Below are 23,552 nucleotides of genomic sequence, written 5' to 3'. Positions count from 1 at the left end.
AGAACCCCCCAAGAGTGAGTGAGCTGGACAACACAGCTCGGCTCTACACACTCCACCTGCTATGGGGGTGGGGAGCACCTCTGTGCCCCTGACCCGCTTACAAACCTCTCTGGCGGGCTTCCTGGAGGAGAGCACAAGTCTAGACTCTCAAACTCACAGGGAAGGAAAACGAGGAGGAGCAGAAGAGCAGGGAAGAAGTGAGACTATTGAACAGTGAGGCAGACAATACCAGGAAGGGACCCACTGAGCAGGACAGGAGGCAGGGAAAGGGGGCGTGGCTCAGAGACAAACCTTTGTGCAAGTATCTAACTGCAGACCACACTTCCCACACCCCACGTCCTATGGGCCTCAGCTCAGTCCAAGATGTGGCACTTACTGGCAAGCTTGACCACCGCAGCCTGGCTGGCCACCACTCCAACGGGGCTTCGGGCCAGGCAGGAATAGCTGCCCTCAATGACCTCTGAAGCCCCAGGGTCAGTGCCGTCGGGAGCTGGCAGCTGGGACAGCCACAGGGAGCCATTGGGTAGCAGGCGAAGGTGGTTGTGCTCGGGCAGGATGCCTCCATCCTTGCTCCACGTGACGCTGGGGGGGTGTCCTGCAGTAGCCGCCCCCAGACCGCAGTCCAGCACCGTGGCTTGCTCCGGGCCCAGGATCACTTGCAGCGGCCCTGCTCCACAGCTCAGTGACACGGTCGTCTTCCGAGGCAACGGCTGCTCCCCTGCGTAGAGGAGGGGGCACCAGGGTCATCAGTGTGTGTCCTCCTACATCCCACAGCCTCCAGAGCCCGAGTCACCCACCCTGGGTCGAGGAGGACAAACCTCAGAGAAAGAGGTCTAATGGAGAGACCTGTATCTGGATCTTGGCTCTGCCTCTGACTAACTGTGATCTTGGGCCAACGGCTGCACTTCGTTCCCATCCTTCCCCCGCTGCTCAACTTCCTCATCCACAAAATAACACAGTTCTTAGCAAAAAAGTAGAAGCAACCCAAATGCCCGATCACCTGATGAATAGATAAATATATTACTCAGCCATCAAAAGAAATTAAGTACTGATACTTGCTACAACATGAATAAACCTTGAACTTTCCTCAAAGTGAAAGAAGTCAGTTACGAAATGCCACATATTGTATGATCTCATTTCTGTGAAATGTCCAGAATAGGCAAATCCATAGAGACAGAACGTAGATTAATGGTTTCCAGGGACTGGGGAGAGGGAAGAATGAGGAGAGATGGCTAAGGGATCGAAGGTTTATTTCTTAGGTGATGAAAATGTTCTAGAATTAGATAGTGGTGATGGTTGCACAACCTTGTGAATATACTTGAAACCACTGATTTGTACACTTTAAACGGTGAATTTTGTGGTATGTGAATTGCGTCTCAATTTAAAAAGACATAGTCATTCCTTCCTCAGAGGGCTGTTGTGAGCGGTCAGTGAGATGCTGTGTGGTAAAGGAGTACAGCACAGTGGCTGGCCTGGCACAGAACTGGGGCTCAGTAATGTCATTCCCTCTCCTGGAATCCTACAGATCGTCTTGACCACTATTACCCAAACCACTTCTGCCGCAGTGACTAGAAGAGGTAAGCTCTCCTTCCTGCAGCTGATTCCCCCAAAGCCACGCAGCAAGCCAGTGCAGAACCCAGTCCCCTGACCTTCTCCAGATGCCCCAGAAGAGCCTGCAGCTCCAACACTGCCCTGGACGCAAAGGGAAGAGCAGGAGAACAATGGAGGAAGGGAATGCCATCCCAGGGTCAAGGCAAAAACACACAAATGCCAATGTTTATCATTTTAACCAACATCTCAGCAAGGCCCAGTAACCGTTATTCATAGAGAAATAGCTGGTTCTCTTCCAGTTGTATCTTCCAAACGATTGCCCTGCTGCCTTCCTGTCCCATAAAAGCTCAATGGCCCAAGGTGCCCTCTTATCCTCTGGCCTGACACCTTGCTTAAAGGCACAGTGGTGCATCTGAGAGTGAGCCAGGGACAGAGGTGAGGACAATGGTCCATACTCATTACAAGGCAGGCCAGGGCTGACAGAGCCCTATCAGGGGCATGCAGAAAGCACAATGGCTAAGGACTCCGGCGACCCTCAGTTCTAGACCGGGCTCTGTCACAGTCTAGCTGTGTGGCCTTGGGCCAGTCACTTCCACCTCTGGGCTCTAGTTTACTCAAATGTAGCGGGTGATGTCGAAGATTCTGTGATGGTAGGATTATTCAGTGAACTGGACTCACCTACTCCTGAACAGAGAGAGAACATCATCTAGGCACACCCACAAAACTATAGACACGACCTGCCATACCTAAACACGTGCTCCCCCCGTCTCTGCCACACTCATCAACACCTGGACACACATATATGCCAACACTTAAACCCCTGAAGAGGATCAAGACTGAGGGGAGAAGAGAGGTCCTAACTGGCTGAGATAAGGAGGCCAGGGCAGAAGCCAGGCCTCTGACACCACAGTGGGAAGGACAGACAGACAGGGTCTGAACAGGCCTCTGCCTTTCTTAAAAGCTCCGCTGGCACCTCCAGCTACACAGCTGGGCTCAGCATTACTAGTGGGTGCAGCGAGGAGAAGGCAGCCCTTGCCCTCACCCAGTTTCCAGTCTAACTGGGGAAGCCAAACTGGCATTCGCATCACTGAGGGCCATGTGCTGGGGTGGAAAGAGCATCTGACCTTGGGGCAGAAGATCAAGGTTCCAGTCTGGCTGCTCCACCTACCAGCTATGTGACGAGCCACTTTACCTCTCTGGGGCCGTTTCCACATCTGTAAAAATGAAGGCGATACTATGGAGCCTGTGAGGATTAAACAAGGTGATGTAGGTCAGGTCTCCAGCCCAGAGCCTAACGGGCATCAGTCAAAGAATGGGAGCTCATTCTTTAAAGGCACTTCGTAAACTGGAAAGGGATGTACAAATGCAAATCGCTATTCTTAACATCCAGTCCCTTCCCTATCTGAGGCCCTGGATTCTGATGCAAACATGGTGGGGGCAAGGCCAGCCCGGGCTCTCAGCCCAGTGACTTCCAATTGCCCCATTCCAGCCGCTGAGCAGTCGGTTTGAGTTTCAGGGGAGAAAAGCCCCACATGACACGAATCCCTGAGCCCTCCGGCAGCCTCCCTACCCCCCAAAGCACGTCCGGGGCTTGGAAAATCCCCCGCTGCGCTGAACAAACAATGTGAACAGTTGGGGCCCGAGCAGCTGCTGGGTCTGTCAGCAGCCTGGGCTCCGGCGGGCAGGACGGCGGCCAGAGGGGCCGGGGCTTGCTGGGGAGCCCAGAGGAGGCTCCAATTCCCTTCCTGAATATTCATGGATCAGCAGATGTCTGGCTGCCCCACCTCGGAGGAGCCCAGCACCCAACAAGGCGAGGCAGAATGGGAAACCAACAGGGATGTAGATGTGGGGAGAGCCCGGGATCCCTGGGGGGTTACAGGGCTGTGCCAGGAGCCCAAGCCGGCCCACGTTGATGGAAACGTATGCAGAGCCTGAGATGGCTCATTTTATAGATGGGGAAACCGAGGTCCAAAAGGGGAGGTTCTCACCTCTCTGGGAGACAGTCTGAGGAAACTGTTCTTCTTGGACATCTTGGGCGTGAACCCAGCATTGAGGAGACAGTTGCTCCCAAATAAGAGCGTTCTCTCTGCCCCAGCACCCAACCCAACTTCTGTGCCCAGGACGTGCATCCTTAGGGGCTCACCTCAGGTGCCACATCCCTCCGTGAAGCTGCCCCTGCCTTCCCCAGGGAAGGGTTTTCCTGGGTCTCACATCATGTAGCCACTTGGAGGTCCCTTACCCATTCTTCCTCTTGCCTTCTTGCCTAAGGCGGACCATGGGATGTGGTGGGACAAGCCTTGGCCTGGGGTCAGAGTTCTGGGTCCATCATGGGTTGTATGACATTGGGTCCGCTTTCCTCCTTTCAGCCTCGGTTTCCCCAGTCTTAAAATGAAGAGTTGCCACATTTCTCATTTTCACCAAAATTCTCCCAGCGGCAGAGGAGAACGTACTCAGGAGGCTTGCTGACTACCTGAAATGTTTTTATTTTTAAAACTCTGGCACATTTTGCATCCTATTCCATTACACAGCAGTGTTTGTTTTAATGTAAATGTGGTTCCTACACCACCAAATCTTTTTGGAAAAGTGATGCTCTGGGGAGTGGACCTTGTTTGTCCAGTGGTTTGGTGGCTGCCCCTTTCCTGCCACCCCCCAGTCCCCTGTCATGGAGGACCACCAAGCCCCTCCCAGGAGCACTTCTCAGTGCTCCCTCTAAGTAGTGGGTGGACATAGTGGACACTTGCTGTTGGCCAGCTTTCTGCCTCGAGGGGAACTCCCTCTCCCACAATCCCTTCTCCTCAGTCTCCTCGGTGGGACCCTGCCAGAGACATGGAGCTTCTATGCTAAGGAGCCCCAGGGCCATCTCTCAATCTCCTTCTTCTGACATTATTTTACCCATTTACAGGATAAATTAGATTTTATGAGGCCAATTAGAACCCAGACAGAAAGGAGATTCGCTGCTGAGCCCCAGGGCCAGCTCAGTGCTGTTCCGTGGGACTAGTGCGGGCCTGGCATAAGCCAGGGTTCCATTCTTCAGTGAACTCTCAGGAGAGAGGCTGGGACTGGGCCATGGGGTGGGGGACAAAGCCGAGATGCCTCCTTCATTAAGCCAAGAACTTGCCACAAACATCAATGCCTTGTCATTTTTGAATTTCAGGGCCCACCAGATTTACAGCTTGTTTTCGGTCCACATGGGCAATTCTCCATGACGCCATCACCACTCTCCTCTCCCAGGAGACACAAGTCAGTTTCTTCCAGAAACCTCCTTCCCCACCCCCCACCTTGGCCACCTCCCTTACCACACACTAAGCCCCTCCCACAACAGCTGGAAGGAGAGCTTGGGATGGTTGCCTGGGACACAGGGAAGGCAGCGTTCCCTTCATCTGTGATCCTCAGGAGACAGGCTCAGCCTCAGCAGACTTGAGAGCAAAGCCACTCAGCTTGACCTGCCTACCTCCTGTTCCCTGTCACCCTGGGTCCCCTCCAGACTAAACCACTTCCCGTTCTCTGAAAGCACACTGCTGTTCCATGCGTTGCCTATGCTGCTCCCTCTTCCTTCAGTAGCTGTGCCATCCTGGGTTCTGATTTAGACGCCTCTCCTTTTTTTCTGCCCCATAGGACCCTGGGCACCTGGGTCATTGCAACTAGCACTCTAGATTTTTGACTTGTCTTTCTGCCAGTGAGGCAACAAGCCCAAGATTATTGTCCTAGTCAGCATTCTAATTCCCTAGGACCTAAAACACTGTCTGGCACATAGTAGGCGCTCAATAAACAGTTCTTGAACAGATGAGTGGACATGCGGAGACACACTCAAAAAGATAAGACACAGAGCCCCTCGTGCTTTTCCAAGCCTCAACTTCCTTATCTGGAAAAATTATAGGAACTCCCTTCAGGGCTCGGGATAATGTGGATAATATACGTGGAAACTGCCTAGCATACTATGTGGCATCTATGAGACACGTAACAAAATGCTTAAAAAGCACCAAGACAGGGAATTCCCTGGTGGTCTGGTGGTTAGGACTCCGCGTTTTCACTGTCGTGGGCCCAAGTTCCATCCCTGGTCAGGGCACTAAGGACTAAGATCCTGCAAGCCGCCCGGCGCGGCCAAAAAATAAATTAAAAAAAAAAAAAAAAAAAGCACAGAGACACAACAGCAAACTCACATTGAAAGAAACTCTTGAACTTGAACATTACCAGGACTGGGGAGCTCACTACCTCACCTCTTCTGCTATATGGATAGTCTGATTAAAAATACCTTCCTTAGACGCAAGAGGGAGGAGATATGGGGATATATGTATATGTATAGCTGATTCACTTTGTTATAAAGCAGAAACTAACACACCATTGTAAAGCAATTATACTCCAATAAAGATGTTTAAAAAAAAAATACCGGGGCTTCCCTGGTGGCGCAGTGGTTGAGAATCTGCCTGCTAATGCAGGGGACACGGGTTCGAGCCCTGGTCTGGGAAGATCCCACATGCCACGGAGCAGCTGGGCCCGTGAGCCACAATTGCTGAGCCTGCGCGTCTGGAGCCTGTGCCCCGCAACGGGAGGGGCCGCGATGGAGAAAGGCCTGCGCACCGCGATGAAGAGCGGTCCCCGCACCGCGATGAAGAGTGGCCCCCGCTTGCCGCAACTGGAGAAAGCCCTCGCACGAACCGAAGACCCAATACAGACAAAAATAAATAAATTAATTAATTAAAAAGAAAATCCTTAAAAAAAAAAAAAAAAAAATACCTTCCTTGTGTGCCCAACCTTGTCTCTCTTATGCTCCATTCATTTGCCAGAGCTCCAAACTATGTGACAAGATAATGAGCCCCTTATCTAACCATCTGGAAGTCTTGGCTCTGCACCAGCTTCCATGCTCAGGTCTGCACCTGAGAGAGAATTTACTGAGCCTCTGCTTCCCGGACCACAGTGACCCCACAGTCCCTCAAATCCAGAGGAATGCCTCAGCCTCAGCAGTGAGGCACTAGTAGCTGGCAGCCCAGCCAGCCCCAAGGACAAGGATTCCATTTCTCTGCATGTCAGGCCCAGGTCATCCTCTCTCTGGTTTTCTTCTCTGCCCCCAGGTGCTGTCACCTGCCTCTGACCAGGCTGCGGCTGGGGTCCTCCCCCGTCAGAGCCACTCTTCCTCTTCCTTCTCCCCAACCCGAGGAGCTGGGAGCCCCCAGGCCTGCTTGGCAATGACATCTGTTCTGCATCTGGAATTCTGTGTCAAGTCTGGTTTCTGTACCTCAGAAACAGCGGAGGCAGAACAGGATGCAGTGGGTGGGGATGGGTGGAGCAGAGTGGATTCCAGAGCCCAGAACCAAACACACCACCTGAGGGGGGCCAAGCCCAAAGTTGTTGATAACTTCTCATGTGAGGGGGAGAGGGTGAAGAGAGACTGAACTTGGGTTCATGTGTACCAAATCCCGGGAAAGTATGGCTGCTCCAAGAGCCAGGAGACTGGTTCAAGTCCCAGTTCAGTCCCCATCCATGTAACTCTGGGAAGTCACTCAGTTTTCTCATCTGTAAAATGGGTTCATGCTAAAATTATTTCTAAGTTCCCCTCAGCGCTGACATTCAATGACGCTAATTGTGGGATTACTCAACTTGAAACAACGTACCTTTAGGAGAAAAGAAAGGAAATGCTGATTTACACATAATGTATGATTACTTGGGCCATGAAAATACATACAGGATCAATGAAGGTTTAGATAACTTCTGGATTATTTAGATTCACTATTAAGAGAAACTATTGGGTTGGCCAAAAAATTTGTTCAGGTTTTCCGTAACATTTTTCTTATGGAAAAACCCGAACGAACTTTTTGGCCAATGCAATATATTTGACCTGGTTCCTAACCTCCAAGATGAGGTCAGAGAGGGCCCCAACACCCCCACTAACTGAAGTTGGTCTCTGAGCTTCTGGGCTGAGAAAGGGATGGAGGGGGGAGTTTCCCCGGTGAGGAGAAAGCAGCTCTTGTTCTTAGAGCCCTCCTGCTACTGACCTCTGGCATCACCACGCCCCAAATTCTGACTGGGTGGAAGGGAGAGCCCCACTTCTTGCATGTGGTGAAAACAGAGCACTCGGCATCCCACCACCACCCCCAGACACGAGTCCCATTCGCATACATCTCCCCAGTTCCCAAGCCCTGACCCAAGAGCAGTGTTCGGGGGAGACGGGCAGTCACTATCTTGACTCCAACACCAGCCCTTCATTTTGCCATGTCGAGGCTGCTGAAGTGTCTATTATTTTTTACTTCTCTCTCCTTCACTCCCTACAAACTCACTCTATCCTCACATCCTGCCGATTCTACTTCCTAAATATCTCTAGAATCCACTGTGGCCATCCCAATTGCCACTACTCTAGTTGCCAGCAACACCCTCTCTTCTGGATTACTACCACAGCCTCCCAAGCTTCAGCTTCCTGCCTCCATCCTGTCCAATCATTCTCCACATCAGCTGGAGTGAGCTGATGCAAAGCTGATCTTAAAACCCTCCAAGGGCTCATGCAGGCTCTCAGGCCAGAAACCTTGGTGGGGCTTACAAGCCCCTTCATGAGTTGGGTCCAGCCTCCATCTTCAGCCTTCTCTTTTGACACTCTGTGGCCCCTGTCCTATTCCTCTCTAACCTGCCCCACCCTCCTGCCTTGTGCTCTAAACTCCAGCCAGATTTAGCTTCATTCAGCGGTCTAAACGAAGTCACCCCTGAGCGTTTGCACATGCTGTTCTCTCTGAAAAACTCTCCCCATCATCACTCTCCTGCAGGGCCAACTGACCCTCTGCACTGAGCTCTATTATTTACCACTTCCTGGAGGAAGCCTTTCCTGACCTTTCTAGACTACCTGTCAGTCTCCTCCTTATTTACTATATTTCAGGCACCAGTCACGTGCTAGCCGAAAAGGGTACTCAGTAAATATTTGTTGAATGAATGAATAAATGGCCTCCGTCCAGGTCGGGGAGGCTAGTCAGAACTCTATAGGAGTGTCCCCAGGCCTGACGAGCTTTGCACACTCAAAGGATTTAGGACTGAGGGCGAGCAGAGTAGTTGCTTCAGCCACGCACACTGCTGCCAAGGGAGCCCCAGCTCGGGCCCTGCCCCTGCCTTGTGCACTCGGGAGCCCCAGAGAGGAAACTGAGCCCCTCGCAGGGAGGCCCCACCGTTACTCCATAATGCCCGAGCGAGTGCAGTTCCCAGCCCTGATTCCGCTTTGCTAGATGACCCCGAGCCCGGTCCGGAGCTCTCAGAAGAGCATTAGAGGGTGGGCCCAACTATTCGTTAATCCCCTGGCCTCCAGGACGGACGCCTCTCTGGCATTTCCCCTCCCCCTCCACCTGACAACCCCAGGCCCCCCACTTCTCTAGCCTAGCCGCCGGGACCCCGCCCCCAGGCGGCCTCCTGCCGGGTCCGCAGTCAGGTCTGAAAAGGGGCGTGTCTTTGTAGGCAGAGAGGGGGTCCGAGTAGTTCCCGAGACTTTCCCACCCGCTGTTTGGGCTTCCTGGAGATGGGCCGGGGCGGGCCAGGCGGAGGCTCCTTCCCCCCTCCGCCGTCCCTGCCTCCCTCCCACGTGGCCTGGCTGAGTCTCTCTGGAAAGCCACAGCAGCTGGAGAGAAATCCCCCTCCCCACCCCCACCGTCAAGTCCCTCCCCGACTGGCTCCGGACACATCCTCAGCTCCCCCCTTGGCTGGGAAGGCGAGAACTAGGCGAACAAAGCGGGCAGCCCATCCCCCTCCCCAGCCCTACCAACCACCTTCCCCTTGGGCCGCCCCGAAACGCACACAGGGCCGAAAGGGAGAGAGCTGGGGGTGGAAGAAGGCTCCCTAGGCAGAGACGCTTGGGACTGCGTCACCCCATCCCCGGCCCTCTCTCCAGCGAGGACAACCCTGACTCTTACCCACCCTCACCTCGCACTGAGGTGGGGGGTTGGAGGAGGCCTTGCTGACCCCGTCCACGCTTCTCAGATCTGCCCCTGGGGGTGGGGCAGGAGTGACACGCGTCCCATCCTGAGAGCGGGTGTCGTACACGTCCACGAAAGCAACTGGTTTCCTGCACCCTCCCCCAGCCCACTCCCGGCCTCGGGTTCGGAAGGGGCAACACTCCCGCGCTCACCACCCCCTCCGCCCAGCCCCACCCAGCTTCAGGGACCACACCCACCGGACAAAGTTGAGTATTTTATCACCACTATTCCCAGTCAATCCGCAATCTCATGCTTCTGTCCCCCCACCAAGGGCATGGACACTCTCCGAAAGCCAAGGCCAAATATTAGCTCAGCCCCATAAACACAATTACACACGCTCTCGACACACAAATGGAGGTGCAGACACACCCCCCCACACCCCCCCTCTTTACACTCCCAACCCGGAGACACGCGCGGTAAAGGCAGAGCCCGCCCCGCACAAACCACCGGCACCTCAGCCACGGTCCGCGATGCCACGCCGCGACCGGCCACGCGCTGCGGACACGTACGCCCCGCAGAAGCCCCCTCCCCACTCTTTGCACGCGGTCGCGCGCGCCCGCGCACACACACACTCACTCCGGACTCCGCAGACCAAGGACACACACCCCCTGCGGACAAGTACGCGCCGCAAACGTCCCCGGCCGCGGCTCGCAGACCCCAAAGCGCAGGCATCGCGGGCACAAGGACGCGCAGCCCGCGCCCCACGGCCCTCGCGCTCGCTCGGGACTCGGGACGCGCCGGCCCCACAGCCGGCGCAGCCCCGGGTGCCGACGCATAGTCACCCCGCAGCCGCTCCCGCCACTGCCTCGGCGCCCGCCCTTACCGCGCGCGGCCAGCAGGCAGAAGGTCAGCGCGATGAGCCCGCCGCCGCGGCCAGCGTCCCCCCGCGCCATGGGGCCGGGCCCGGGCTGCCGCCGCCGCCGCCGCCTCCTCCCCGCGCCTCGGCCGCCGCTGCCGGGGGAGGGCGCGCCGGGCTTCAGTGGCCCGGGGAGGCGCGGCGCCGCGGGCGGGGGCGCGGCCTCGGGGGCCCCGGCCCGAGCGGGGGCCGGCGCGGGGGCCCGGGCTGCCGCCGGCTCGCCCGCCCCTCCATCGCCATCTTGGGCGAGCAGCCCGGACTGGGGCGCCCAGCGAGCGCGGCCGGTCGGGCCCCGCAGGGGACCCTGGCCCGCGCGCTGTGACCTGCGCCGCGCAGGGGCTCAGCTCTGCTGGGGTCTGCGCCCCTCTGCCTCGCCCTCTCCGGGTCGCCGTGGCCCCTCCATTTGGGCAGCTTGTTTCTGGGTCTGTCTCTTCGTCTGTCTCTGGGTCTCGGGGTCTCTTTCTGCCTCGGGGTCTCTTTTCTCTGCCGCTGCCTCAGGGTCTCCAACATCTCGGTTCCAAGCTCACTGGAGGCAGATTCAAGGCCTGCGTTTCTGTCCGATGACCCCATCTTGCCACTTGAGCCAGTCCATTCCAGCCCAGGTCCTGGCCTGAATCCTCATTAGCTTCTCCACCGGCAGACCCGCTGAGGACATGGCGGTTCCCTCCGCATCCCCATTTATATTGCCATTCCAAGCTGATGGCTTCACTTGACCTGCTTCTTTTGCTCTTGGAATAACCAACCCCAGCAGGGCATTTACTCTACCCCAAGCACTGCCACACTCAGACCTCTCTGCAACCCTGGGAGAGACAAGGAAGGTTTGATTGCTCCCATCTTTACATGCAGGGAAACTGAGGCTGGAGGAGGTGAAGTGACTTGCTTAAGGACCCGAGGCTAGGGAGCAGCAGATGCAGGACCTGAACCCTGATTTTCTGACTCCAGAAGGTCATTTCCCACTCATTTTTCAACTGTGCTTTCTCTGTCCTAGCCAGACTGGTTGTCTCAGTATCCCACAAACAGTTCTTTTTCTAAAGCCAGGGATTCAATGATCAGGCAAAGTCTAGGGAGAGGAGTACAGATTGAATGACCTATTTAATGTCCTTTCCAAGACCAAGACGCCATGGTTCTTCATCCCCTCTACCTCCAGTGTTCCCATGGCTTAGAGCCATTTTGTCTCTGTACCCAGAAGGTACTTTACCCATCTGTTGCTAGCTAACCCACAATAATGACCAGCACTTTGCAGGTCTAACGGGATCTGGCATTTATTCATTCATTGCCAGGCCCATCAGCAGCATTTGACTTAGCCCATCACTCCTACTTGTTTCTCTTAGTGGTCTCATCTGGTCATCAAGGCTTTAAATTACATCTTTATGCTGAAGATGCCTACATTTATATCTCAGCCTGGACCATCTCCCCTGAACTCCAGACTTGTGTATCCATCTACCTGCTCAACATTTCCATTGGCTAATAGGCATCTCAAATTTAACCTGTCCAGGGAATTCCCTGGTGGTTCAGAGGTTAGGACTCCGTGCTTTCACTGCCGGGGAACTAAGATCCCTGCAAGCCGCTCAGCTTGGCCAAAAAATTTTAAAAAACAAAAACAAATTTAACAGGTCCCAAGCTGAGCTCTGATCCTCCCTATTAAACCTGCTTCTCCCACAGTCTCCCCCATCTCAGATCCTAGCAGCTCCATCCTTCCTGATGCTCAGGTCAGAAACATTGGAGCCATCCTTAACTCTTCACTTTCACATCCTTCACACTTCACCTTCCTGCTACCACCTTGATCCAAGCACCATCACCTTTCACCTGGATTGTCACAATAGGCCCCTCACTTGTTTATGTCATTCTCCCCCTTCAGTCTTTTCTCAATATAGCATCGAGTGATCCTATTAAAATGGGAACGAGATCATGCCACTTCTCTGCTCAAAACCCACCAATGCCTCCTAGCTCTGAGCAAAAGCTAAAGTCCTTCTTATGACCGGAAAGCTTATGTGATCTGGAGGGCTGTTTTACCTCTCTGACCTCACCTCCTATGCCATCCCCTTTGCTCACTGCCTCTCCAGCCACACCAGCCTCCTTGCTGTAACTTGATAGCAGTCAGTCCCCTCCCTCCAGCCTCTAGACCTTTGCCCAGCTAGTGCAGGTCTGGAGCTCTGTCCTCCACCCCTCATATCCTCACAACTCCCCCGCCCCACTCTCCCTATATCTCGACTTTTTTTTTTTTTTTTTTTTTTTGCGTGTTCATTGCTGCGCAGTGGCTTTCACTAGTTGTGGTGAGCGGTGGCTACTCTTCATTGTGGTGCAAGGGCTTCTCATTGCAGAGCATGGGCTCTAGGCGTGCGGGCTTCAGTAGTTGTGGCTCGCGGGCTCAGTAGTTGTGACACACGGGCTTAGTAGTTGTGGCACACAGGCTTAGTTGCTCCGCGGCATGTGGGATCTTCCCGGACCAGGGATCGAACCCACGTGCCCTGCATTGGCAGGCGGATTCTTAACTACTGCGCCACCAGGGAAGTCCCTATCCCCCGTCTTTCTAACATGCTCTACGTTTTACTTATTTTATTTGTAGTCTGTCCTCCCAACCAGAAAGTGGGCTTTGTAAGGACAGGGATTTTTGTGTGCTGGGTTCACTGCTGAATTCTAAGCATCTTGACCAGTATCTGACACTGTGTAGGTGCCAGGGGGCCAGGATAAAAGATACAAGTCACTGCTCACAGGGACAGTTGTGTCCTAAGTGGCATGCGGTGGCAGGGAGAATGGGAGCTAGAGAAGGAAGGACTAACCGTGTGTGGTGGGGGACTGTTGAGGGAAAAGTCTTCACAGAATTGTTGATTGTTTTAGATGTTTGACCTAGGTCTTGACAATTTAAGGAGGGAAGAACTGATGGTGGGGGAAGAAACACTCTGTGCAGAGGCCCTGTGTGTGGCATGAAGGCACAGGAAGTGGCAGAGCCAATAATTAACTGCATTGATATTCACGGGTCACCTGTTATGGGTCAGGCCCTGGGCACTGGGAGCAGGGCGGTGAACAAGATGGTTCTTGCCTGCATGGTGCTTAGTCTGAGAAGTGAGTCTACTTAGCCTATAGGTAAGTAGACAGGCAACTATAATACTGTGTGATACAGGCTGGGATTGGGTGCAGGGAGGAAGGGCACCCAGGCCAAACTTGGGGAAGCCAGAGAAAGCTTCTGGAGGAAACAAATACCTGAACCAGTATAAGCAGAATGTAGGAGGTGTGAACTGGGCAGGAGGGTAGGGGTGGGAGATGAAGCCAAACAGGGAGACCGGGGCTAGGTGAGCAGTCCTTGCATGTTGCCTAGAAAGCAGCTGATCAATCGAATGGATAAATGAACAAACAATCTGTCACCACATAAAAAGTGCCACTAATTCCATAAGCCACACACACAAATCCAATTAATTTCTGTGCATTCATATCTTAGCACACAGGCTATGGGTGGGGAGCAGGTGTGAGGTGTGACAGGCTCAGGCCAGCCAAACCCAGTGTAGGGAAGAAGAGCCATGGTTCTCGTCCTGCCTCTGTTACAGACTTGCTCTGGTACCTTGGACAACTTCCTTCCTCTCCCTGAGCCTCAGCTGCATCACGGAGAAAAATAAGAGGGCTGGGGGATGATGCACATTTCTAACCAGGAGTTCCAAAGAGTTCACACCATTAAAAGTGAATATGGCACTGGTCTTAATTTCTTTCTTTTTAAATCAATCAATAGGGCTTCCCTGGTGGCGCAGTGGTTAAGAATCCACCTGCCAATGCAGGGGACATGGGTTCGAGCCCTGGTCCGGGAAGATCCCCCATGCCGTGGAACAACTAAACCCGTGCGCCACAACTACTGAAGCCCGCGTGCCTAGAGCCCGTGCTCCTCAACAAGAGAAGCCACCGCAATGAGAAGCCCATGCACCGCAACGAAGAGTAGCCCCCGCTCTCCACAACTAGAGAAAGCCCGCGCACAGCAACGAAGACCCAAAGCAGCCAAAAACAAATAAATAAAATAAACAAAGTTATTAAAAGTAAATAAAGTATTCTGTTATTTTCCCCTTTCAAATGGTACCATGGAACACCTCCAGGTGCGTGTGTGGTGCGGGGGGGATGTTCATGGGTGGAGGGCCGATGGACACTGTCACGGTTTCTACCATTAAACAGCTTAAATTGTTTTCAATCTTATTTATAGGTTGTTTAATTAATAGCCACGTTGGACCACGGGATCTATGACAGGAAGTATGAGGAGTACTGATGGCTAAACTACAAAACTCTAATGCTGAGGAGAGAATGATAATTTTGCAAATTTACCTCTGGTTGATCATCATCGGAAGAGAATGTTACAGTCTTCTAATCAAAAGTCATTAGTGAGAGACCTCCCTGGTGGAACAGTGGATAGGACTCTGCGCTCCCCATGCAGGGGGCCTGGGTTTCGATCCCTGGTCAGGGAACTAGATCCCACATGCCTGCTGCAACTAAGAGTTCGCATGCCGCAACTAAAGAGCCCGCCTGCCGCAACTAAGACCTGGTGCATCCAAATAAATAAATATTAAAAACAACAACAACAACAACAAAGTCATTAGTGACTAATATGTCAAAAGCCAGTGTTTAAAAAAATAAAATCTAATGATAATTCAATCTAATCTGGCTTTTTATTTACCAGAAAGTCAGACCGACTGTATCTGTAGTATGTTATTTGTTGACAAGTACCTCCCAATAGATCAGTGGTCCCCGACCTTTTTGGCACCAGGGACTGGTTTCACGGAAGAAAATTTGTCCATGGACAAATTTGAGCGATGGGGAGCAATGGGGAGCAGCAATTGAAGCTTCGCTGGCTCGCCCGCTGCTCAGCTCCCGCTGTGCGGCCCGGTTCCTAACAGGCTGCGGACTGGTACCTGTCCATGGCCCGGGGGTTGGGGACCCCTGCAATATATCCTAAAATCTTATATTTCACATTTCAGAAATAAAACTCAAAATTTTTAGGGTTTTTTTTTCACTTTAGCACAAAATACAATCATAAAATTAAAGCAATTTTTGTCTATTTTTTACCCTATAACATAGGATGAAATTTCATTTGGTCCTCATTTAGTCTTGTTTGCTGACTAAAATCAGCACCCATCACTTCTTAAATAGGGTTGAGTGTTTTTTAACTCAGTTTAATTAAATGTTAAAACTGTCCTCAATTAACAATATACTGTTATAATTTTTTTTCTTAAAATAACTTCTTTGAGATAATCTAATAGAGAGGTAACATCTTGGGAACAGGTCAACATAGGGGTCTAGAAACTGGGAAAAGGCTAGAAGACTGCTGTTTTTTATTAGTCTGACCAGGTGGATGGGACGCTATCAAATAAAGAGAACAGAGGGAAGAGCCAGACAGAGGAGAGGGGAGACAATTTGCTCTTTTAACATCTTGAGTGTGACGTGTCTGCCTGGCCTGGCAGCCAAGTGAAAAACGTTAAAACCCTGGAAATGCCGTTTTGATCTGAACAGAGAGATCAGAACCAGAGAAATTAGTGAGTTGGTACTTCTATCAGAGCATCTAACACACTTTATTATGATATACTTCATTAAATTGTCTGGCTCTACTGCCCTACAGTAAGTTCCTTGTGGCAGGAACCATGTGTATCTTGCTTACTCTTGTTTTCCTGGGATCCAGCACAGCACACAGCATATAGTAAGAGCCCAGTGAATGTTTTTTAAATGAATGTTTTTTTAAAAAGTTACTCCTTTATCATATACTGTGCAAAAATGGTGAGTGTTTTAAATCACTAAGGGAGTTCTCAAACAGCATATTACTGTGAAAGGGGTTTGAGCATTAAAAAGTGTTGGCAAGCGTTTGTCTGAGTAATCTCTAAGACCTCAGTAGACTCTATGACCCTAAATCAAGAATTTATGAACCACTCGCTCTGTAGGATGAGCTGTAGGGATCTGTGGCATTCACATCATTCTAGAATAGATATCAGAATCTACCACTGTAGTGATTTTAAAATACAGCCACCCTCATCCCTCAGTATCTGTGCGGTATCAGTTCCAGGACCACCCCCCCCGGATACCAAAATCTGTGGATGCTCAAGTCTCATATAAAATGGCGTAGTATTTGCATATAATGTACATACAACCTCCCCAAACACTTTAAAATATTTCTAGATTACTTATAACACCTAATATAATGTAAATGCTATATAAATAGTTTTGTTTTCTTTTGTTTTGTTTTTGTTTTTGTTTTTTTTGGCTGCGCATCTTGCAGGATCTTAGTTCCCTGACCAGGAATTGAACCTGCACCCTTGGCAGTGAAAGCACAAGAGTCCTAACCACTGGACCACCAGGGATTACGCTAAAAATATTTTTAAGTAAAATGTAAATGCTATGTAAATAGTTGCCAATGCATGGCAAATTGAAGTTTTGCTTTTTGGAACTTTCTGGATTTTTTTTTTTTTTTAATTTTCATCCGTGGTTGGTTGAATCTGCAGATACGGAGCCCACAGATACAGAGGGTGCACAGGTTCTCTGACATTCCTCCCTTCAAGTAGAGTCTATTTCCCCTCCCTTTGGACAGAGGCTGGCGTAAGTGACTCATTTCTAAAGGATTGAATGTCATGGAGGTGGGACTGTGTCGTGAAAGAAGCCACACCTCCCACTTGGCTTTCTCTGGGAGACACATGCCTCTGGATCCCTGAGCCACCACGTAAGAAGTCTGGCCACTTTAACGCTGCCATGCTGGAGAGAAGGGACCATGTGGGAAGACCCCGTGGAGACAGAGGTGGTGGAGGAGCCCCAGCTGTTCCAGCCCAGGAGCCAAATGTGTGAGGAAACCTTCCCAGTGCACAGCCCCAGCCCCTGTCTGACTGCAACCACGTAGGAGACCCTGACACCAGTTAACCCCCAGCACTATGAGCAACAGTAATAAGAATGCATGGCTTTGTTGTTGTTTTACACCACTAAGTTTGGGGGTGTTTGTTTTTTATTACTAGATAACCAGAACAGCTGCTAGAGTCTTTACTGGGTTGTTCACTACTGGAACCACTTGCTGCCTCTTTCATTCATCACCCCCCCCCTTTTTTTTTTTTTAATGTATTTATTATGTTTCTCTAGCTTTTATTTATTGCCTTTTCCTGGTCATTCATCCCCCTTTGAGGAAGATACAAAAGGTAGATATGTTTAGAATATTTTCACCCTCCATATTCAAAACCATCTCCCACACTATACCACTGCTCAAATCCTCTGAGCCAGGGGGATGGGTCTTTTCTCACCCTGAGATGACTTTTCACCCCTTTCTTATCAACAAATGTTAATGTTTTTGTGGAATTATGGGATATTTAAATTTTCTTCTTTGTGTTTTTTTTTTTTTTCCCCAAATTGTCTACATTGAGGGAATTCCCTGGTGGTCCAGTGGTTAGGACTCCGTGCTTTCACTGCCGAGGGTGCAGGTTCAATCCCTGGTGAGGGAACTAAGATCCCACAAGCCACGTAGCATGGCCGAAAAAAAAAATAAAACAAAACAAAACAACAACAACAACAACAACAAAAACCCCCAAAACCCTTCCTCATACCAAAACAGAATGGTAATGGAAGAGAGACTCTGGAAGAGTATATAAAGGAAAGAATATAAAGTACAAAAAAAAATTGTCTACATCAAACACATATTATTTTTGTAAACAGAAATAGTAAATGTAATTTAGGAAAAAAATACATAAAAACTTCAGTTAAGGATGATGAAAAAGTTCTGGAAATAAATGGTGATGGTTGCACAACAAGGTGAATGCACTGAATGCCACTGAACTGTACACCTAAAAATGGCTGAAATGGTAAATTTTATGTTATGTATATTTTACCACAATAGAAAAATATATACAATCCTTAAAACGCTACTTGAGTCTCAGCTCCTTCAAGGTTACCTTCCAGTCCTCACCAATCCGTTTGTACCACTCAATAGGCACTGGATTATTTCTGCCTTGTACAGTGGCTTCTTCATTTACATGATTCATTTGTCTCTGTCTTGTGTCTCAGATGACACTGGAAGCTCCTTGAGGGCAGAAACTAGAATTACACAGAGAGTCATGCCTACAGTACATTTATAAACCAATTGCCTGGAAATCAGAACATATTTCCCTAAAGAATCAACACTACAGGGACTTTCCTCGTGGTCCAGTGGTTAAAACTCCACACTTCCACTGCAGGGGGTGTGTGTTCGATCCCTGGTCGGGGAACTATTAAACTCATTAAATATCTGGAATGTATATTGGCAATGAAAACGTACTTAATAAAAGCATTGTAGATACTAACAATTAGACAAAACAGAAAAATCAGTGGAAAGGTTGTTTGGGATTGAAATAAATACATATTTTTTTAAAAAAGATAATTAACTAGATAAAACAGAAAGTTCTGCATGAATGGAAATGATTCAAAACTTATTACATGACTCATCTCTGAATACATTTACGTAGTTATAATGGTGTAAACACTGAATATTAATCTAAGTAAAATTACAATAGAACTACTCTATTGAAAAGATGAGGGGGGTGGGGAGTGTGTGTTTGGTGGAAATGGGAGGGAAAACAGCTAAATTCTAGTCTTTCACAGTAGGATACCACTAGATAATGAATAAAAACTGAAAAAAAATCATAGAGTAATATTACAGACATGTTATTTAGAGATTTGTTTTAGAACTTGACTCCTTAAGCTATGTGCCTCTGTGACCATGATAAAATTAAAACTTAAAAAAAAAAAAAAAGGTGATGCAGGTCTCTATATTGTTCAGATGGGTGCCCTCCAGCCCTGAACCATCGTTCCTCCACAGCTCTCTACACCACCTTGCTGAGCCCAACAACTAATTCCTGCCGGAACCACTGCTGTTCGACACCCACTTCTGTTCAAGGCCACCTTGCCCCAGCAAGCCTGAGATTTGGATGGCTCTTTCTGGTCCCCTTTTATGAGGGCCCCTGCACACCCGGCGCAGTGGGCTGAGACCTGCTCTCTCCCAAGGTCTCTGGATGCTCTGCCTGCAGCTGGACACACTGACCACGGCAGGATGGGAGCACTGCCTTCAGGAGAACTGAAGGTAGATGATGCTGGTCACATTGTCCACCCATCTTTGGAAGCTGCACCCTCCCTGCTGGAGACTGTGTCCTCCCCCAGCGCTGGGGGCCAGAGTCTTCCCCCTGGGCCTGTCCTACCCAACAGCCTTTTTCCTCCTTACTTTCCGCATGAAAGTATATCTATTCCATGACCCGTCCTCTCCTCTGGTCTCTCAGACAAACTAGGCCTGTTGAGGTGAAGCCAACAGAAGAGCGGGGGCAGATGCACACCCGCCTCGACTCTCACCGTAAAAGGCCCTCACACTCTATCCCAGCACTCCCAACTTTTCCTCTCATATTCCTGCCCAGCCCACACTCAGTTTCCTGCCACCCAGTGTGCCAGCTCCGCACTTTTATCCCCTCATGTCTGTGTGTATTCTTTGCCTTGAATGACTTCCCCCCACCTGGAGAAACTCATTCCTTAACACCTAATCCAAAAGCTGCCTCCTTTGTGCTGCCTTCTCTGACCATCCGCTTTTCCACTACCCAGAGAAAACAATTGCTCATGTTTGTTGAGTGCCATATGCCAGATATTAGGAGTTTTGCGTGTGTTTTTCATATTGAAGCTCACAGCAACTCCATGAAGTAGTACCATTATTAATTCTATGTTCCAGAAGAGGAAACTGAAGCACAGAGAGGTAAGTAACTTGCCCAAGGTCACACAGTAGGAAGTGGTTCAGTGAGAGTCAAGAGGACAGACTCTCCGGGTCAAAGCCCACAGTCCTAACTGCTGTCCTGCCCTGCCTCCTGGGGACTCACAAAGGACTCAGCACTCAACATCTCTCTCTTTGTATTGACCCTCTTTAGTTTACACATCTATCTCCACTTCTGGATTGAGAACCCTCTGAGAGTAGAGAATGTGTCTGACTTCTCTGAGCATCCGCAGATCCCTGAATCCTTCAGCATGAGCCAGGCCATGGCAGCTGCTCAACTCATGTTGCTTGCTCAAGAATGAGTGAAGCCAGGATTAGCATTCTGCTTCTGCACTGTGACCTTGGGCAAGGCACACAACTTCTCTGAACCCTCATTTCTTTCTCTGGAGAAAATAAAAACCCATAGGGGAATAATAACACTGCCTAAGTGATGTCTCGTAGCTTACTGTGAAGATCAAATTGAACATGATGCTGTCATGAGGAAATATAGTATAAGCAGTGGGGCACTCACCACACAGATGTTAGCAGCTGGTATTCAGAGGGAAATGTGCCACCTGTTCACAGGTAAAACATGTTATCCTAACAAGGGTCTTACAGTTAATTATACCTTCATCCAAAGTAATGTGTAATTCTGGAAGATCTGCCTTGGGTCAGGCAGATGGGAAGTATCTGAGGTCAAGGCAGAGTCTGGTCACCCCCATGGGAGGCTTCTGTACCCAACCCCCTCCTTACTCATGTCCCGGAACCTGCTATTCTCCCAAGATCCCTGGGGCTGAGTCATGTGCCTCTCCCCGCCCAGCAGCTATCTTCTCCCCAGGGCTTGGGTCTAACAGCTCAGGTCTTGGAGAGAAGACTGCTCCCACTGGCAGCCCTGCACTCCTTGGAGGAGATGAGGTCAGATCAATATCAGGACTTCATAAATCACTTCCAACACATTGGCCTCACCGCAACTCTATGAAGAAGGTATTAGAACCCCACTTTAGAGTCCAAGGTCAGAGAAGCAAAGGGCTTGCTCAAGAGCACAACTGCTGGACTTGAACCCAAGTCTATCAGATTTCAAATACTCTAGTCTTTCTCATGCTCCCCCTTCTTTCTCTGGGCAAGTTCAGGGAGATTCATATCCAAGACCCACCCAGTACAGGCTTTCTGAGCTCAGCATGAGCTTGGTCCCTGAAGGAACTCAGATTTCAGGCAAATACCATATTTCCTTGATTTTAATATGTATTCTTATTCACAGTTTTATATTTCTGATATGAATATCTTAACAACGGTAATATCTGAGATTTTAGGAAATTTATTTTTTATTTTTAAAGATTTTTTTTGAAGTGGACCATTTTTAAAGCCTTCATTGAATCTGTTACAATATTGTTTCTGTTTTATGTTTTGCTTTTTAGTTGCGAGGCATGGGGGATCTTAGCTTCCCAACCAGGGATCAAACCCACATCCCCTGCATTGGAAGGCGAAGTCTTAACCACTGGACCGCCAGGGAAGTCCCAGAGATTTTAGGAAATTTAGTAGGAGTCCTAGAGACTGCATTCAAGTGTCTCTGTTCAGCTACCAACTGATTCTGTGCCTTTGTGGAAGCCACTTTACCTGCCTGTACCTCAAGAAATTGGTCTGATTTTTGGTACCAACTCTGCCACTTGACAGGTATGTGGCTTTGCGGTCCTCTCTGGGATTCAGTCTCCTCATCTCTAAAATGATGGGAGGGGTCACTGATTTTTGACCTCTTCTTTTAAACTGCAGAACTAGTTTCCCCAATCATATATAAGTAAAAAGCTAAGTTGCTTCTCTGGATGAAAGAAGGGTGGGAGGGCCTGGGACCCTATGGCCTCTTCTACTCCCTCCACCTCTGCCAGGGCCATCCTGGCAGCACAGCCTTGGCTTCCTCACTTTGGCAAATTTCTCTGTTAAGCTCTGGTTCGGGAGAACATTGCTCTGGGAGGTGAATACAGAGCTAGAAGACCTGGGCTCAAGTGCGGATTCTCTTTAAGCAGCTGGGATGGCTCCAGTATAATCACTTACCGGCTCTGGGCCTCAGCTTTCCATCTGTGAAGTAAAGCAGTAGATGAGATGATTTCTAAGAATCCATTCTGGCCCTTACATTCCATGAACGCAGTCTTTCATTGCTCTACCTCAAAGTTGTACATTACTCTGGTTGTACATTAGAATCACCTAAGGAGCTTATCAAAAATTAGTAAAATATGGCCCACCTCCTCCCCACCCACCAAGCTGATGTAATTGATCCCAGGAAGGACTCAGACATCAGCGTTTTTATTTTTATTTTTTAAAAATATTTACTTATTTATTTTGGTTGCACTGGGTCTTAGTTGTGGCATGCGGGATCTTTAGTTGTGGCGTGTGGACTCTTAGTTGCGGCATGCATGCGGGATCTAGTTCCCCAACCAGGGATTCAACCCGGCCCTCCTGCATTGGGAGTGTGGAGTCTTACCCACTGGACCACCAGGGAAGTCCCCATTAGCGTTTTTATAAGCTCTCCTGGCAACGGCGACAGCAACCAGGGCTGAGAAGAACCACTCCTCCAGACCTAAAGCCTCAGTGGGGAACAAAGAATAAAAATCCCAATGACATTTCAGAGAAGGAATCCTAAAAGCTTAAATCTGGGGAGAATTTCGTTTCTTTCACAGTCTTACAAGTGAATCGGTAGATGGGTGCTCAGGAACCTAAACCTATCAATCAGATAACCCTAAGTGGGGGAGGTCAAAATATTTTTTTCATTTAAAAGTTTTTTTGGTATTCAAGTACCAAATAAGTGATTCCTACATATCTGACTATAGTAGGTATGATGGGGAGAATTAACCAAGTATAATATAGTGCCTACTCTCACAGTCTGTAATCTAACGGCAGAAACAAAATCAGTGGCAAACAGTATGGTATAAAATAAAGTGCTAAATCTAAGATAATCTTTATTGACCACTTTTATTGCATGCCAGGCACCAAGTGCTTTATAGTATATTAAACAAATTTCATCCTCACAATAACCCACTGAGGAGGGTTCTGTTATTATTCCTATTTCTCACCTAAGGAAATGGAGGATCAGAGAGTTATGTAAACAAACATGCACAAGCCCATAAAGCTAGCAAGTAGCAGACATAAGTGTTGAAGCCAGGCTCCAAAGCTGATGCTGGTACCATTTTGCAATATCACCTACATCAGGTGGGGAAGATTCCCATGTAAGCTCTGTAGGGTGCCAAGAGGAACCTGGGTCTAGCCTCAAAGCATGAGTTCTACTAATTGAAAGAGGAAAACTTCAGGATGCTTGTGGGTGAATGAAGAGCCCAGATGAGGGAAAGTGAGGCTGGGTCAGGTGACACAGGGCCTTGAATGTCGGGTACAACTTGAATTTGATTAGGGACTGGCATGGGAAAGTGTGAATTTATCATGCCTTTAAGAAAGTGGGGGTTAGAATGGGCATCAACAGAAAATCTACAAACAACAAATGCTGGAGAGGGTGTGGAGAAAAGGG

The 23,552-nt window shown here is 49.7% G+C and overlaps 1 protein-coding gene across 7 annotated transcripts in view; it reads right to left on the bottom strand.

Moving 5' to 3' along the window:
* The window catches only part of IGDCC4 (immunoglobulin superfamily DCC subclass member 4), a 39,121-nt gene extending 28,640 nt beyond the window's left edge, over positions 1–10,481 (bottom strand). For 2 of the 7 annotated variants that reach the window (XM_057543856.1, XM_057543858.1), the window contains exons 1-2: positions 10,315–10,480; positions 377–718 (exon numbers count right to left, since the gene is read on the bottom strand). In XM_057543856.1, the coding sequence (XP_057399839.1) occupies positions 377–718; positions 10,315–10,384 (412 nt within the window). In that variant the 5' untranslated portion in view covers positions 10,385–10,480. Of the gene's footprint in view, positions 1–376; positions 719–818; positions 965–9,438; positions 9,576–9,688; positions 9,781–10,314 lie in introns of those variants that run through there. The other 5 variants (XM_057543857.1, XM_057543860.1, XM_057543861.1 and 2 more) reach the window with 5 other exon arrangements.
* Positions 10,482–23,552: the final 13,071 nt, after the last annotated feature.

This window comes from Balaenoptera acutorostrata, chromosome 3 (genome assembly GCF_949987535.1).
Source record: "Balaenoptera acutorostrata chromosome 3, mBalAcu1.1, whole genome shotgun sequence".
Classification (NCBI taxonomy): Eukaryota; Metazoa; Chordata; class Mammalia; order Artiodactyla; family Balaenopteridae; genus Balaenoptera; species Balaenoptera acutorostrata.
Note: the sequence above shows the minus strand (reverse complement) of the source record. Positions and strands in the feature narration are given on the sequence as shown.